The sequence below is a fragment of the Esox lucius genome, chromosome 14 (genome assembly GCF_011004845.1).
Source record: "Esox lucius isolate fEsoLuc1 chromosome 14, fEsoLuc1.pri, whole genome shotgun sequence".
NCBI classification, from domain to species: Eukaryota; Metazoa; Chordata; class Actinopteri; order Esociformes; family Esocidae; genus Esox; species Esox lucius.
Window position 1 is genome coordinate 27152469 of NC_047582.1, and position 18219 is coordinate 27170687.

An 18219-nucleotide genomic window follows, 5' to 3' on the forward strand; every position below is an offset into this window, starting at 1 on the left:
GCAAAATGCCTCAAACGTCATATGAAATAATCAGGACATATTATGCAAAAACAAATATGTTTTTATAGAATACTGGTTCGGAAATAATATACTCCGAGTGAGTCAACTTGTAAATGCAGAGGGTATTTAATTTAGAGAAATTCACTCTATAATCTGTAACTCCTAAACCAAATAATTTTTTTTTATCAAAGAAAATTGAAACACATACTAAAAAGCACTAGTATGAAAGTGTCTAATATGATAATTAAAATAATAAGCAATGTTAGTAATTTTCTACCACAAAAACATTTAAAGAAATATGGCACAATGGAAGGGACAGGGAGGCAATTACCATTTTGAAGTAGTGCATTATCTGTTTTTCTGCTACTTTTAGGAATTACTCATTGCCACATGTAGAATGTTATTTAAATAGGTGTAAATGAAAGGTTGGAAATTTACATCAACCTAAAGTTATGGAATATTCGCTCAGAACAAAAGTATTGTATAGTTAATTTATTCAGTGAACGATCTCAATCATGCGAATCCATAGAATCAGCATCAGTGTGAGAAGTCTCAGCCAATTAACTACTTAAAAATGACACAACAGTCAGTGAAGGCCTTTATCCATCTCTATGGAAAGAACGGTCGTTTTCAATAACATGCAGAGAATAATTCTCATAGGCTGAGCACCTTCCAATGAAAATGCAATATCACTCATCCCGGAAGCAGAAGAATGAACGGAGGGCGCGAAACGATTAGTTGTGGAATTATTAGCGGTCCAGGCAGTCAGTCTGTATTTTTTTTGGTTTGCCACTTACTATGTGCGAGAAGAACAAGAAGGTGACGTTTTCATGACAGGGATTTTGACTGCCCGTTTCTCACGACTATGCGATTAATATGTTGGTTAACTTGACTGCCCGTTTCTCACGACTATGCGATTAATATGTTGGTTAACTATCTGCGTTGATGTTTGTTATACGTTTCAGGTGAGCAGGTGGCTCCGGACGGTCTTTGGAGATCAGACTATTATAGAATATGAAGTTAACACACGGACGATCGACTTACTGTATCAGCTCGCCGAAGCAAGTGCACTTCGGTGCAAAGAGACCTCGCTGCTCATAGAGGATCATCCACAGAAAGCATCTGAGTATCAGGCTGATGGTAATGTTAACATTCCATGTACTAATACATATTCGGCAAGATTGTTATAACCTTTTCATCTTTCTCACTCAAATTCAGCTATTCAAATGTCATTAACCAGTTTTAATGTCAAGATATTTAGAATGTATTTACGTTTGACATTATTGGTTGCTTTGTTAAACACAACATGGCATTACACTAGATCCTCCAACTCACTGACAATCGAAAGACCTATGTAAGGATACTGTTTGTGGACTTTAGCTCTGTGTTCTACACCGTGATCTAAGAAAAGCCACAAGACAAGTTCTTTCAGTAAAAAAACAGGGTGCAACATGTAAACATGGCCTCAGTGCAGTTACAATGTCTAGATATGCTGTAATGTAGTTTATTTCATATATTTTCTTTCCAGGTGTTCATCTTCAGGATGTTGTTTTACAAGCAGTGGGCTTATCCACTGGAAGCTTATCAAAACCTTCGTCAGACTACCTGACAGCATTGGTAGAAAATGCTATGGTGCTTGGAACCCGAGACACATCTTTAAGCAGGTAATGTTATGACTCAACAAGGTTGCCTATATAAAGAATTACAAAGGGGCACTTTCAGAGAGAACCATAGAAATTTGATTTTGGATCTTGAATTTGCAAGAGAATAATCTTGCATTCATGCTCTTCTTTTTAGTTTAGTCCCTGCCGTGAATAACCTGACCAACGAGCTTCTGGAATCTGAGAAGACAGACCGGAGACTTGATAGGGAGCTCACCGCTATCAGAAAGAAACTTGGGGATGCTCTTGTGTTGCGGAAAACCTTACAAGAGTAGGATGAACTTGAAACGCAACATTTAAAATGCTCTAATCTGTAAAGCTATATAGTTAATTCATTGATGTAATCTATGTACAGGGATGTCCAGAAAACAGTGAAAGCCCAAGAGGTGGAGAGTGCCAAAGCTGAAGAAAGACTGCTAAATATGGATTTTGTCAAAGCAAAATCCAAAGACCTGTTATACCGAAACAAGAAGGCAGAGGTCAGAGTTTTTGTTTTAGGTTGTTCACTTTCTTCCCTGGTCAAGGTTTCCTTACAAGTTCATTTCTGGTTTTGAGTGTTTAAATGGTGTGGATTGTCGAGCATCCAGAAGTCAACCACGGAAACAATGTTCAGGTGGTTAGGCGTTTTTGACTGGAAGAAAAGCTAAATGGATTATTCAACGGCAATGTATTCAACAGCAATGTGTTATCTTCTCACCCGTAGGACCAGCTGGCATCCCGTTGCATGGAGAATCGGCTCTCCCACCAAACTCTCTTGGAGCTCTCTGAGGTATTTTCATGTTATGACCAACCCCTCATTGTAATGATGTTGATCCAGAAAGTAAACCTCATGGTAGGTCGATTTCCACAAAAACGGTCTTGAACTGATGCATCCAATATGTGTGTGACTGGCTGAGAGCAAAGTCTTGCATCTCGCTCATCTCAATGTGTGCTGCTTGTGGCACTGTCATTTCATTGACTCTACCTTCTACTATGTTAGTGTCTGCTTTTTTGCTTTGATCTGAAATATTGCAATCGTCTTCTTTCTCCAGCAAGTTTCTACATTGAAACAAGAAATTCTCCCTTTGGCAAAGAAACTTGAACCCTATAGAGATTTGAGCCCAGTAAGACATTTTATATGTATTATTATTTGGTGGAACTTTTTACATCTGTGGATATACATTTCTTAATACCGCTTTTCTCTGTTAGAGTCCATCTTTGGCTATAGTGAAAATTGAAGAGGCAAAGCGCGAATTGGTGAGTTTTTATATTTGGTATTTATTTTCTACAAGAATTCTGATGTTACTGTATTTTGTGACAATTTATTTTATCCTTGTCCAAGGCTGCAATTGATGCACAACTGGAAATGAAGGTTGACTTTATGAATTCCTCCATACCTAAAGGACGGCCTTTGAAATGAAATCTTCATTTTTAAATGTTGATTGTTGAAAGTGTATGTAATGATAATACATTGAAAAATGTTTAAATGTTTTTTTGTTTTTACCCAAGTTGTCATGGGCTGCTTTGCTTATTTATCCTGAATGTCCTAAAGGGATCTTGTGAAATGTTGGGTTGAGAAACAATTAATAAAATGTTCATTATACCCCGAAGTCTGTGCGTGTACTTAAAAAACCAGTGGTGATCATGTCGCTGTTCCACCTCCACGATGCAAGGAGACGCTCGCTCCCATGTCAGTTGTCCTCACGGAAGTTACGCACACATTTGTGAGAACAACGGCTGGTGTGGACATTTTGAACTAACTTCAAATAGGAAGCTAATGGTAACGTTTAGCTGGTATTCGTATGTGTGAGTGGACCACGGTTCACTTCAGAAGTTACATTTACTTTTATGTGTATATCTCGCATAACTAAAATGTTGAATTTAAGATGTCACTGAAGTCGGACACTGAAGAAACAAGTGTATAACACCCAGGTAAATTCGTACCATTGCTAGCATCCATATGAGCCTGCATAGCTAGCTAATGTTGCGCCACCATCAGTCGTACTAACTGTCTGGCTAGCCACTGGGCAACATTAAGATGGAACCGTCGCTAGCATAGCTAGCTACGTCTCTTCCATTTTAGGTAGCTTGCTAACTTGCTGTCCATCGAGTTCGTGCTAATGGTATTGTCAATGTTTGAACTGTGAACTACTGTACCTAGTTATGTGCTGAAGTCTCCTAGCAACACCACTCGTGAAAATATCGATTATAAGAAACTTGGTCAGGATGATGAAGTGGTTAGTCGCTGTCTAGGTCGCTAGTCAATGAAGCCCCAACCTCCCGCTTGTGTGACCTAGTGAGTTACCTAGCCGGACAGCTAAGCTACCGGCTACATACGCAAACTGGAGCTGAAAAAAACAGCCTCCTCCGTTCTTGACATTAATGTTACTATTTCGCCATATGCGTATGTTCAGCCGAGTTTGCTAACATGGTTCAGTTACATATCTTGATAGCAAAGTTGTTGTACGAGATCGGTTGTTGGTTACTTTGCTACTGTACATGTCGTTTTTCGCAGTGTTCGCTATCACAGACAGTGACGTTATTCATACATGATAGATGAGGCTCTGTCTGAGTTTGCTCATTTCCTTAGTTACTGGAAGGTGTGGCGCAAAATCTAACTTGAGTTTCGTAGGGACCCATGGTCTCATGATTACGCTAGGTGCGAAAGTCTATTATCTGAGGTGGGCTTGTTTATACTTCATCTAAAGACATGCTTAGAGACCATTAGAATGCAATACGGGTTGTAATTGTAGACAATTGTACAGACACTTGCACCTGGTATAAAACGTTTGTAGAATATAGCGTTAAAAAACAATGGACACGTAATCGTGCCCTTCCATCGAAAAATTCCCACCTTGCAAACCAGTTAGTGGTTTAAAAGAGCAGATTCTATCCTGTTGAAACAGACAGCAGTGTATCTCCGGAACAAACAACCTGCTGCACACATGAAACTTATTTTTGGTTGTGGTTAGTGATGACGTGAGATGGATGCAATCACTTTTAGACAAGGTGAGTTCACCGTTGGAAAGCTGCATGAGGGGAACTTGTGAATTTCAATGAGGTGGTCATGTGACCAGAGCGCACCTTTAAAACATCTGCTCAGACCAGTGTTTCTTGTGCGCTGACACACAGTTTTATGTATCTAAAAGCATGGAAGTAGAACGTTCAACTTCACTGTTCTTGCCATATCTGTTTTTAGATGCAGCTTGTATGGTATACCTACTGTATTTGTCTAGATGTGAAGCATTTAGGTGACTTTACTAGTTATGCCACAACGGAGAAATCTTTTTTTTTCCTTCTATCCTGTTTTCCTTATCTGGTAAGGCATATTATCAGAGGGGGGCAATAACAACCAACGTGTTCTAAAACTTTTAATGGTCAGAAAGAAGCCCAATTAGCTGGCTCAGAACCTGTTCTCTGTTGTCCATCTAGGGGACCTGTTGCTCTACTTGTTTCAGTGCTATGTGTCTTTAGTTAAGCAGTTTCCTCAACTGTCGACGGTTGTGATGGAAAGTGCATCTTGGTTCACCCGGCAGTGCCCAAGGAAGTATTACATCTAAATGAAATCTTAAATCTGTTTTAATGTTGCTACAGCTGTAAATTGATTGATTCTGGTAGACAAATAGGTGTGAAACACAGGCATATATGCTTGATAAGTGAGATAGCATGGGAATCCGTGTTTTGTTTTCATTTGGAAGGACGTTGGTGGCATCGGACAATTCGATTTAACACTTGTGCATTACTCTGTGGCAAACTATGCATTTTCCTTTGGATCCGTCTGCAGTTTACGGCCAATGCATGACACATGCTGCTAAAACAGAAACAGCAGAGAATTACATTTGACATTACTACCATGTTGGCTAAATGCTGTACAACTAGACTCCGATACAGCAGATATGTAGTCGGTGCCATTGTAACCCTCTGATCAGGGACTGCTTTAGACCTGGGACACCAGCTGGGTGCAATCAATGAGGTAGAACAGAAAACCTGTACTCTTATTATTTACATATTTTGGTCAGCTGGCAGATTATCCTTAATCCAGAATCAGTTACAGTGGAATGTGAATACATTTATGGACACAATGCATGGCATGTTAATCTTCGTGAGTTTGCTACCTAATAATTATGTTGGTACCCTTTTAGTACCACGTTGGTTATATTCTTATCTGAGCTGCATTCTGTAATCAAATTGTATTTGTTCAGTATTTCTTTTAATGTTCTGGAGCATTCAGATATATGCAATTGTAAAACAGACATTCCTCTAACTTGACCATTTGTAATCCTGTTCAAATCCCTGCACATTCTCAAATACTGGGTGATTGCTATTAGACTTGATAGTATATCAACATTATAATCTTTTGCAAGATTAGACACTTGGACCAAACAGTCAGTTTGAAGGCTTGATTCATTTCTTTCAGGTGAGTTCCTGTCCAGGCCCACCCTTTTAAGACAGTCAGACGACGGGGCCCTCCTCTCAACTAGCATGAAGATGTCCGACACAGAGAAGACTGAGGGCTTTGCGGCTGATGACACACTCCCAGAGTGCCCTGCACAGGGTGGGTCAGCTGCTTCTGTCAGGAGGGTGCCGGAGAAGGCCCTTAAAACAGAAACCACCAGCTCCGCTCCTGGAGAAAAAGATGGGGACAGCCCCTTGCAGACGGAGGGTGACCCCAGTCTGCTGTCCATGCCCTGCCTCATGAAGGAGCTGCGACGAGACTCCCCAGAGTCCCTGCATGCCTCCACTGGCAGCGACAAGCCCACCTCTGGCCATGTCTACGAGAGTGACTCGTCCAACCCCTGCATGCTGTCGCCCTCCTCCAGCGGTCACCTGGCTGACTCGGACACCCTGTCGTCCGGTGAGGAGGGATGCACGCCACGGGCGGCCGGAGAGGCCCGGTCCGCGGAGGCTGGGGCCGACACCGGGTTGGCAACTGGGGGTCAGATGTCGGCATCAAGTGGGCGAAAGTCCCGGCGTTCGCGTTCCGAAAGCGAGATGTCCACCAGCACAATGGCTGCCAAGAAAAACCGCTGCCAGCTCGCACCAGCGGCGGCTGCGGTGGTGGTGGGAGGAGGAGGAGGAGCAAGCGGCGAGAAGCAGACCAATGGCCGGCTGGCTAAAGTCAAAGGTCACCGGAGCCAGAAGCACAAGGAGCGGATCCGGCTCCTGAGGCAGAAGCGCGAGGCGGCGGCACGGAAAAAGTACAACCTGCTGCAGGACAGCAGTACAAGTGACAGCGACCTGACCTGTGACTCCAGCACCAGTTCCTCGGAAGATGAGGATGAGGCAACCGGCGGCAAGACAATCCCTACAGACATCCCAGGTAACACATTTACCCAACCCACCCAGAGATAATGCTCCCTACGCGTGTGTGTGTGTGTGTATATATATTCCATATTTAATGCATTTACTACGGACAATTCCAAGTAAACCCGCATTTCCAGCGAGCTGTAAGGCTGGGGTAGGCAACTAGATTTAGCCGCTGGTCAATGTTTGTCTGAGCAGATGGTTATTGGGCTGGAATGTAATTGTCGAGAAGTAACTTGTACACTTCGAATTGACCCCGACTACACCCAAAAAGACATTACATTTGAAAATAATCATAACTTTGTACCTTGACTACACTGACACACAATCAGGTCTCTTATTTTATTCTAGAGTGATTTATAGCTAAATTAAACTCAACAACAAAATTCCTGTGGGTCTGACGCAATATGCATGAATCCCAACAGGAAATCAACAACAACACAAAGTGTTTGTTGTTGTTGGAGGCCATTTCTTGGGCCTACTGTTGCTAACCCCTGCCGTTAGGTAGCTCTCAGATTGTTGCTCCATGAATCACAGGTAATTATTACAAAGCAGTTTGCTTAGAGTTTCCACACATCTTTCATAGACATCTCAGATCAGTCACTCAACACGCGTTCACCATGAACATCAAGGAACCGTAGCATCCCTGGCCAGTTCAAACGCTGACTCTTCTGGTTATTAATGTTTGCCCGTCTCCGTGGGTAACGGCACAGGCATCACTGACTGGTTTGAATGTTTTAATGAATGTTCCACTGTTCATTTGTCTCCATTCCACATGCATTGTGAAGGTTACAACAGTTGATGTCTCGTCCTCATCCATCCATAGGAAGTGTTCTTTTTACACTGTTGGCCAGCTTCACAGACACAGATTGAGCTAGGTCCTGGACGAAAAATCTCTAGTGTAATGGAGACTTCAGTAATATTTATTTTTTGGTCCAGGACTAGTCTTAACTTGTGTCTGGCCCGATGACTTGTTATTTGCATGTTGTGGGAATGTAGACATCATTCAGTGAGAATGACACAATTGGGTTATTGTTTTCCCATGAACTTCGTCGGTTTGTTCTGTGCTGCTTCATGACAGTATTACTGTGTGGAATTCGCTGTGAAACGTTCATGCCGGCAAACCTGGGACATTAGCATGCTAGTAGAAACGCTAAGCTCTGACCAACCAAAGTAGTAGATGTGCCGTTCATAATGAAGGATCGGCTAACCCTTGGAATGTGGTTTAGTTCTTCCTGGAATGGGAGGTTTTTATCCCCAGAGCCTAATTCACCATACCCTTGTCATGTAGCACCGGATGTGTAGTCTGACGTGTTGGCTGTATTGAGTGATTCAGATGAATTATTTGATCCTGGGCCTGTGAGTTTCCCCTAGGCTCCAGTCCAGGGCTTTCCAGACCGGTAGCTGCTTGATGCAGCTGTTTGGCAAGGCTCCAGGTTTTCTTTTAAAGCAGATGTTGCATGTGCAATAACTTCAAATGTTCCCGATCTACTCCGCGTGTGGGGTTTGATTTTTCAATTTGGCCAACAACACCTGGGTTGTATTTATTCTGCCAAAACATTTCAAACAAACTGAAATGCAGAAGGACCTACCTGGATTTTTGTTTGGAACGAGTAAACCCTTGTTCACACCCTGCGTTTGGGAGTGCCAGGCCGTTTCAGGAGTCTTTGTTACTGCATTGTTATTTAGGAAGTTGCTGTGGGTCAGACTAGTATCTCTTGTCTGCCTGAGTGAAGGATCCTGAGTTTCCCAAAGCTTCCGACCATGTGCAGATTACACACAAGCTGTTGATTATTCTAGGCTACATATTAGCTCAGAATATAAACGCATGTAACGTTGCTGTAAGACAATCACCACCACATTTAATCTTTATTGATAATTAAGGCTTTAACATTAATGATGAATAATGAATTATTCAGTATATTAGCATTTTGTTCTCACTCAGTCACATTTATTTCTAGGTGAGTTATAGCCTAGACTGCATCAGTTTTAAAGCAGGTGATGTTAAACTGCTGTTTACTTGGTTTTGCCTGGTTTTGCACAATGTTGAAGTTCCAGTTCTTTGGTTTGACTAACTAAAGATACAGATTAAGCCGAATCTTCAGCCAATCTATTATTAAGCCACAGCGTCTTGATCAAGCTATCCCAAAACAAGAAAGAAAACAATTGTGTTCATTGCACTGTGTCATATTTTGCTGTTACTGTAGATGGCCTTTGTTTGTCTTTCCTGTGACTTAGTTTCCCGATAATTAGGACTGAAATTAGTTTTCTTGATCTTCTTGTTTAACTTTTAATCAGTACAGTGGATTGTACATTTGACTTATGGATTTAATGTTTAAACTTGACGCTTCTTCATGTTACTTCTGTTTTTTACTCACACTTGGTATTCCATTAATATGGCATTGGTGTGTTTGGGGGTTTATTACAGTTTTGGAGTTAATGTTGCTCATTGTAGCAGCTAATGTTTTTCCCATTTTTTATTTGGAGGTGGCAACTTGGGTACTTAGTCTTGTCCTTGTTTAGACTAGGTTCAAACTGTCTCATTACTTGGAGGTACTCGTAACGTTGTTTGCCTAGATACAAGCAGGGCTTGTGTGTTTGGTAAGCTAGTCTGTATAGAACATGACAAAGTTCTGCTGTACTTATGTTGTGTGCTAGTTAGGCCACATCTTCACTGCACTTTGTACACCTGATGTTGGAGTTTGGAAATTGCTGGCTTGATGCTACATCTTCTCCCTTACTATTTAACCTGTGGGTGTGTGGAGTCAGACTTTCCAGGATTTATTTATTGCCAAGACCACACCTGTTAGTTTTCAGTAAACATTTATTACAATGTGTTGCATCAACAAAATAACAAATCCTCATCTCCGTAGGATCTGTAGAATTCCATGTTATCAACCATTACTGCATTCCGTACGCAGACCTGACTGCTACAACCGCATGAACATAGTCCATCATCAGCATGAAAAGTCGATCTGCACGTTTCTAATATTTAAAAAGAAAAGTTAAAAAAAAAAAAAAAAAAAAAAAAAAAACAGTCCACCAGCGAACATGACAACTGCTACTGTGTTTCTTATGGCTTGGCCTCAATGTCTTTAAAGCTGGCTTCCACCGTGCCTCGGAGGGTTCCGGAGTGGGCGCTCAGATTCAGGGCCTGCTCGACGGTGGCGGCTCCTGGGACAGGAACAGCATCGGCAGCGTGCTGGAGGAGGCCATGACACGCTTTGCTGTGATGCAGCGGCAGACCGAGGAGCGCTTCCGCGTCTGGATGGAGAAGCTGACGCGCCTCGACTCGGACGACAGCGGCGACTCGTCCATCCAGTCGAGCGACGCGCCCCGCCGGCGCCACCGTCACAGGGTGCCCCGCCCGTCCCCACCCAGCTCGTTCCTGCCCTCCTCTGAGTCGCAGGAGACGATGGCGGCTTACACGTTGGCCCGGGAGAACGCCAATGTCACCATGAGAGGCGTGGCCCCCGATCCCCTGAACAACAACAACAACGTCTTGCCTGATGTCGTGCCAGTGGCCGCTCAGAATGGAAACCTGGATGTGTCAGACCCCAGGCTCTTGAACGCTTAGATTCCCTCCTTGCACTTGTGGAGTGCATCAGAGCTGTGTTTTCCAAATGGATAAAGTTCCACTACCATCACACACACACACACACACACACACACACAGTCAACACCCTGGTGACGGCGGGTCATGTGCTTATCTGATTTCCGTGTTTTATTGTGGATTTTATTCACCCAGCCACCAATTGTACTGACAGCGTGGTGTGCGTTGTTCCATACTAGTTAACGTGGTGAGCCTGGCCTTGACTGTGTTTCAACGGAAAACTGACTAAGGATTTGAGACTGGATGAAGTGCGTTCGGGGACTGTTTGAATGACACAGATGTCCTCCATGCCTGCGAAGAGCTATGTGGCTCATGGCAGCTGCGGGTGCTAAATCACTGTGAGATCTCCTAATCTTTTGAATGCATTTTAAACAGCTGCTGGTTCTTGGAGCCAAATGACTTGTTTTTACTGCAATTTATAGAAAATGTTTAGCTATTTGACATGGACAGTGCATATTTTATTAACAGAGACCATTGAATCAGGGCTCTCCTTGTATTGCTTGCGGTATGGCCGATTACAAGACTATACGTTTACCAGCTCTCACACACACACGTGCGCACACACACACACACACGCACGCGCGCAATCACACACCCCTACAGTTCGCACCGACTGGTAGAATAACGTGCATTACAGCCCCCCCCCCCACCCCCCCCAGACAGCCATGTTGGAAGGGGGCTGCTTCGTAGCATGTGCCTTGTTACGCCCTATTCATTCTAGGAACACAAACCCTGTAAACAGAGTCCGTGTTAATCAGAACCACATCCGCTGGGTTAGTGTAATTCATGAGGTAAATACGTGTCAGTGTTTTCATAGCCTTTTACTTTGGTGGCAAAGCTTTACTAACAGTGAACACTAGAGGAAACATTCTCTGACGCAGGATGTCCAACGATACTGTTCCTGGCTTCAAGCTGGATGTCCAACATTTTTGGACTCATGTTTAGGTAAAGCTTAGATGTCTTTCACCTCAGCAGTGTTTGCGGTGGCATAAGACCGTTACAGATTCAGCCTTTAACTGTGCTGGTAAATTGTGGGCTCTAGATGCCTGTGATGTTATGTGATTAATAAGTGCTAACAGGAAGAGCCTGGTATATTTCCATATCCACATAGTAGTTAGTTGTGCCGTTGGTTGTGTGTTTCTTCTTAACTTGCCTGTGCCTCAAGCAAGTGCTGCCCTTTTTATGTTTTTAAACCAGTAGTTGGATTGATTTAACTTTTTCCCAGACTGAAACCAGCTTACAGAACAGTGTGGTGGGGATGAGGAGCAGTAAAGCGCATGTCAATGTTTACTGTTACCTAATGTATAGGAGTTTGATGTCAAATGACTTTTTGACAGCACGCCTATTTGAGTTCAATGAAATCTTCCATACATACATTGTAATGGCCCATATTGATACTCTGTGACCTGAATGCCAAAATTATAAAAAAAAAAAAATAAATACATTCATATCTTCGTCTATAGAAAATATAATTGTAGTGCTTGCTACCAAAAACAAGGTCATCTGTTAGTGTTTCTGATGTGAATATCTGCCAGCAGAGCGCTGTCACTTCATGTGCTGTGCAAAGGTAGTTTCTGTCTAGCAAGGAGATGTGAAAAATACTGTATAACACCGACCATTCTTGGATCCTGGGTAGCTGTCCATGTTGTTATCTGGCTAAAGAAATTACAGGCTTTCATAAGGAAAGTAATTTGACTAATGTGTGTTCACCCAACTTCTGTTCACATTTCTCCAGCAGATTGTGGTCATTGAAAGTGATAAAATGGCTGTTAATATTTAATTGTGTTCAGGAAGATGTACGCTGCGGATTAATATGCTGTGCTGTAGTATCTGCAGTTCTGGCTCACCAGCGCCACTTTCAGAACTATGACTAAAACTTATCCACATTTATTTTAAACTTTCTCAAACTCTTTGTCTGGGGTGAAAACGTTCTCTCGGAATACGGTGCAGTTTGAAAAATGGGTCAATTCTGAGCTCCCTGCTCTCCTGGATGTTTCGACATTCAGGTCCAAAAAGTAACTTTCTGCCCACTACCTCCGTCAGCAAACATTTAGGTAAGGTCTGGTTAAACCAAAAGGGGATTCTGTAAAAGAGATTTACATGTAAATTAGTTGAGCCAGTGGTGTTTCCTGGTTCAACTATTTTAATTGCTTGAGCCTGAACACCAGTCTCCAGCTATTTTTAAATGTAATGATAACTTCTATAAACTAACTAAATATCCAGGAGCTAGCTTGAGGAACTTGTCCCGGAAGTGCGGTGTCATTCATTGGGGTGTCTTGGAGCATTGTTGGTTTTGCAAATGAAAATGTATTGCATACGGAATATAGCTACACAGAACAAAATTTAACACTGTGTAAACTGCATCAAATTCTTACTGTTTGCATGTAATCTTCTCTTTATGTATATGTGCAAGTATCAAAAATTCTTAATTTATTAGCCTGTGTGCAAAGGTAACCGTTTGCTCATGCTCATTTATTGTAGTGAGTGACATACCTTCCTTTGATTCTATGTTAACAGGACTTGGTCCAGCTCTCGTCTCCTGCCTTCAATTTCATGAAGCCCAGTTCATCTGACCCTATTTAGTTTGCCTTACTGTCCTGCATGGGTCACAGTACTGTAAATGGTTATCCATTTGTTTACCACAGTATTGTATGAGAGCAAGACGTGAGAGTGCGAGACACCGGTTTTACAAGGGCATCAAATACCTTGATGGTCATTTTCCATTGAGGACAGGTATGATGTTTACCAAAGAGAAAATCTTGGTTTATGTTAGTCCTTTCATCATTCGTAATAGGATGGGCCAGGATTGGTCCTGACCAGCCAGAAAACCTTGTACAGACATTAGCGGGCCCGGTATCTGCTGAAGTAACCCGGGTGCCCATTGATCTTGACTTCCAGAATGCACTGTCTGTACACTCTCAAAGTGTGCTGTGTTGGTGACTGTTGCCAGGGCACACGCCTGGCAACAATGTGGAACTCTGAATCCTCTCACAGGGTAGAACAGACTCATGACCCCCCCCCCCCCCCCCACCCCCCCCAATACTCTACCAGGGTTTTTACACTGTAGTTATCCAATTAGTTTGGCCCTTTGTTACAATTTGGTCTGTTAAGTTTTTTTTTTATTTTTTATATATATAATAGTGAAACTACTGTTTGTTTACTTGCCTTATTGCATTCACATGAGAAAATCAAATCCAGATTTTGAACTGTAAAAAGGACATTATCCGTTTATTTTTTATTGGTTCTGTTGGTAGTTTGTTGTGAATGGCTCTTATTTGAAAAGCATTAAAAAGGATACCCAAGTGAAATTCTTTAATCTTTTCATGTGTTTATTATTAATTGTACTGATTATCAGTATCTTATACATAAATCACACATTAGATTTTACCTTACATGTAAATAAACCTCATCGCATAGATATTGCTTTCAACAGTTTACAGCTCAGCAAAAAAAGTTTTTTAGGCCTATCTGCTATTTGTTTTGCATTTTTAATGCTTCAGTGAATTTTTCTAGTTCTTCACCAATCATAGTAGGTGGCATTTGGCAGTTTAAAACATTAAATACATAATATATCAGAGGCTGTGGAGTGTCTGTATAATGGATCTGATCTTCAGATGATAACATGGCTGTAATCCTATTGAGCTGCTTCCACAAGTAGCCTTTACATAGACTGGATGTTTTATCTCTGCTAAAGTGTTATTTGCTGATACCTAATTTCCCATTGGGTGCTGCGAACTGGCGTCTTTATAAAGTTGTCACAGGGTCGTAACCTTTTACAAAGGACAAATTGCAATGTAATTATTGTGCTAATGGAGGTAGATGGCTCTACTGTGAGCCCTGAAGGCAAGATAACCTGTAAGACTTAAGAGATGACGAGGTTTGAATAATTAAGTGTTTTCTGTTGTTTCTGCAGACGGGCCTCCTGTAGTGGGTCACTATGATATTTCAGACACTGATTCTAACCAGGAGAGCTTATCTGTGACTGTGGAGCGAGTGTGCCCACGCCGGACCACGGTGATCACTCATGAAAGGCTAGAAACACACAGGGACCAGGATATGGGAGCAGACTCTGGGGCAGTAAGAGTGCAGCATCTGTGCTCTATCTCAGCAGGTCAGTCACAAACCTGGTGTATTGCACTGACAATGTCCAGCCTACCTGGGAAGGCTTGGTGTTTAATTAACAGTGTTTAGCTGGGATAATGTCAGTGCAACAAGTAAGCCTGGTGATGGGAACCACAATCTCAGAAGATGGTGAAATGGTGTCATTGACACACACAAAAAAAAACTCAGTCCCATTAAGGTGAAAAAATAAATATGAATAAAACATTTTGTGCTCCGATGCTGTGAAGGGGATGTATTTTGGAGTTTCAAACTGAAATTACGATGACAATCTACTGGGTTTTCTCCCCCCCCCCCCCCCCCCCCCCGTCCATTTTTCTTCCTTCGATATCAATGTCTTGTGTTTGCTAAAATTACCAAATTTACATAAATATAAATCTCAGTCCATTTACTCAGACAAAGAGTAAAGCCAGGCTCCTGGAATTGGTGTGTGGATTGCAACACTTTTCCTCATCTGTGTCTGTGATTACTCCTGTGGTCCGCGTGTCACGGAGATGAGGTGTACCACTCTGCATGTCCCTGTGTGTTGGAAAACGTTGCGTGTTGTTGTCTTGCAGGTCACATGGAGGCAGAGCTTGCCCACAGGGAACCCCCACAGCACAAAGCCCACATCAAAATCCCCTCCTCCGACAGCGAGGTAGAAATAGTAGGAGTACAAGAAAACACAAGGTGAGCTGGGAAAACGTGACCGGTGCGCAACAGCGTTTCATCGCGGGGCCACTGTGTCTTTGGAACGTGGGTTATTGTCCTGGTGGCTGCAGGTCGTTTATTCCTTTTCTGCAGCAGCAGTACTGCCTGTATAGTTTGACTGCGTGTCACCAACTTGGTTAACAGCTGATAAATGCAATGGCTCCTTGGGACTGTCATGGAACAGCTGAACTGGAGCCTCAAGTCCTCGGGGGATCTTGTTGTCTGTGTGTGACTGACGCTACTCTAACGTCCGTGTCGTGTTACGGTCTCGTTCTCCCAACAGATGTGCCCATCCCAGGGGCGGAGTTATCCAGAGCCTGTCCTCCGCCCGGAAGCCCAACTCAGTGGAGCAGTTCAACAGCAGCACCAGGCCGTCCTCCCAGCACTGGACTACAGTGTCCCCCCAACCGAACTGGGCCTCCCCTCCCGAGGTGGTGGACCTCACTCTGGACGATGACGCCAGACACAAATATCTACTCTGAGCAGCTTGTGCACTGAAGACTTCCTCATGCCCCTCTCGTCCTCGTCCTGCAGCCCCCACCCCGACGTGTTACAGCCACCACCTGTGACTCACGGGCCGCATCTCAAATGACAACCTGTTCCCTATAAGGCGCCCTACAACCTATATAACACAGGGCTCTGGTATAACGAAGTGCGCTTCATAGGGAAAGGGGATGTCGTTTGAGCCCCGTGGGCCGTTCCTTTTCCTCCTGAATGCTGTTTGTTTTTCGACCTACTGTGCAACCTTCTGTATCAAAGCCATTTTAACGAAGGTGGTTCCTTTATCATGGTTGTTAAAAATAAAAGTAAATTATCTAGAGGGCAAGACAAGTGCAGATTAAACCATGCCGATATAACCCATAGCAATATTGTCCTTGTGCTGTTACCTCACTGATCTTGGGGACTGATGTCCATACATAGGTAGGTAGATAGGCACTGTGTTCTCTTCACTAGCTGTAACGTGAGACTCAAAGCTGCTGCATGAGCGCAGGACTGTGTCTGTGGCTCGAACCTGCTACACTACAGACCGACCCACTGACTGGACTGGGCTTTCAGTCAATGCTAAACGGCAGCCGGTTCACTTTAGGCCGCCCGCTACGCCTGCCTTGGTCTGACATGACCCCCGCTGGTCGTTAAGGCCTTAGTGTACCCCCATTGGTCAAGCTAGCTACTGTCATTAGGTTGATTTTACCATGTTATACTTTAAACAGGGCTGTAGTATACAAAATATATAAAATGTAATAATGGTGCTCTCAGAGCGTGTTTAAGACCGACTAAATCAAGTTCTAAGATGCCCCCCCCCCCTTATTCAAGTAAACCAACCGCAACCCTGGCCCGTGTTCAGTTCTGTCTCCCTCCGAGTGGCCAGTTGTTGGACACTAGATGAGCACTGTGCTGCGGTTGTGTGTTTGTACTGAAGTGGTAGCCACAGTCTTAAGGCAGGGTAGGTTTTTGTACAGTGTTAGTACTGTAACGCCGGTCCGAAGTTCGAGCCATTGTTATGGATGACTGTCTGAAAGTGTCCCAGTTCATATTTTGGTAGTCAGTGAATGTTTGGCCCTGGATGCACTTATGAGTTGTGGGTATGTATCAGTGCGAATTAATTATCCCTCTTAATCTCCTGGGGCTCCATTCTGACAACTGAGGACGTTTATCTTCCATTGAACATTGCAAAGCAAAGATGGCCGGAATGCCTTGGAATGTGCACTATTTTCTTTTAGAATCATGTATATTGTTTTACCTTAAAGCGTGGCGGATTTTTGCCGGCCCTCTACGAAAAAGATATTTTAATAATAGATGTGAATTTACTACGTAGATATAAAGAAGTAAAATACTTGTGAGTTTTTGCCCATTTGGGGACTTTATAGAGACCTATTTAATGTCTGAATTGTTTAATCCCTAATTCCTCAGGACTCCCTGTAGTTCTCATGTACTCATGCAGTATGTCAGGCCTGGCAAGACCATAACCAAGCCTGGTTAATTTTTACCAATGGTCTGATATGTCAAGTTGAATCCATTTGAACTGCATGACCCTCCAACGGGTATGTTCAGTTTGCTTTAATGTTTGTACTTCACGATACGTTACCCCAGCGTCTTGAAGAGACCGTGTGGTACGTTTTGCTTTTTGTTCAAATTGTGTGCTAGAGAGTGGCTTGAAGCAATGAGTGATATATTTTAAGGGCAGCAATTAATTTTGTACCCACAACCCAGCCCTTCCCTGTTTTTCAAATGGTCTTTCAGTACATAACGTTTCTGTTTAATTGACCGTTCAGCAACTTTCTTTTTCCTTACTGAACACAGGTCTGGTCTATCTCTTTCTGTCATGAGATGGGTATATTGAAGCATTTAATTTGCTCGCTTTTGTTCATAGAAAGGGATAAGTGCTTGACACCAGAAACTGAACCAAAGTCTAATTGAACGTTTGTTAATGAAAGATTTAAAAACCGTAATGACTTGTGATATTTCAGCTTTGACAGCTTTTATTTTCCATTGCATGTATTAAATTATTTTTTAGTTCTGTATGAATTCCTTCTTAAGTTAGTTTCGTCATCCACCTCACAAAGCAAGCAAAACTTTTTGTAAATTAGATGACATGATTATGTTGAAATTTCATTCACCTTGTGTATGTTCCTCAGCTCAGATATCATTGATGCTTGACCGATCTTACAAAGCCTGTTTAGGCATTTTAAGTATCAGCCTTGTGTTAACGTGCGACATCTGATCAGGGGTTAGCCATCCTAGACTGTTTTTAACTGGCCAGTTATCACCGCTGGATGCGGCTAGCACTGACGTTTTAATTCCAGACATCTTATTTTGCATCCAACACTGCAAAGTGTAGCTTGTCGTGTAGTT

At 42.8% G+C, this 18219-nt stretch overlaps 2 protein-coding genes across 6 annotated transcripts; both read left to right on the plus strand.

The window, feature by feature from the left end:
• Nucleotides 1–727: 727 nt before the first annotated feature.
• haus1 (HAUS augmin-like complex, subunit 1) lies at nt 728–3246 on the plus strand. The gene is given in 9 exon segments (NM_001303693.1): nt 728–819; nt 966–1140; nt 1529–1664; nt 1798–1932; nt 2017–2140; nt 2365–2430; nt 2693–2764; nt 2850–2897; nt 2983–3246. Coding segments are annotated over 9 exon segments (855 nt in total). The 5' UTR covers nt 728–798; the 3' UTR covers nt 3061–3246.
• Nucleotides 3247–3307: 61 nt separating this feature from the next.
• Nucleotides 3308–17527, plus strand: c14h18orf25 (chromosome 14 C18orf25 homolog). 5 transcript variants are annotated; one of them, XM_010864447.5, is made up of 5 exons: nt 3308–3572; nt 6058–6960; nt 14471–14668; nt 15234–15345; nt 15650–17527. In XM_010864447.5, the coding sequence occupies exons 2-5, from the start codon at nt 6123–6125 to the stop codon at nt 15846–15848; spliced, it is 1347 nt and encodes a 448-aa protein (XP_010862749.2). In that variant the 5' UTR covers nt 3308–3572; nt 6058–6122; the 3' UTR covers nt 15849–17527. The 5 variants fall into 5 exon arrangements, with proteins under 5 accessions (XP_010862749.2, XP_010862750.2, XP_010862748.2 ...); XM_010864448.5 differs by having other exon boundaries at nt 3308–3420; XM_010864445.5 differs by lacking the exon at nt 3308–3572 and adding an exon at nt 4412–4649.
• The last annotated feature ends 692 nt before the right edge of the window (nt 17528–18219 follow it).

Bases quoted from the DNA above. Each gene is read 5' to 3' on its own strand.
- c14h18orf25 (XM_010864445.5), top strand. From the start codon at position 4,625: ATGGATGCAATCACTTTTAGACAAG. The intron at 4,650-6,057 runs GTGAGTTCACCG...CATTTCTTTCAG, and splicing joins TGCAATCACTTTTAGACAAG to GTGAGTTCCTGTCCAGGCCC. The intron at 14,669-15,233 runs GTCAGTCACAAA...GTTGTCTTGCAG, and splicing joins TCTGTGCTCTATCTCAGCAG to GTCACATGGAGGCAGAGCTT.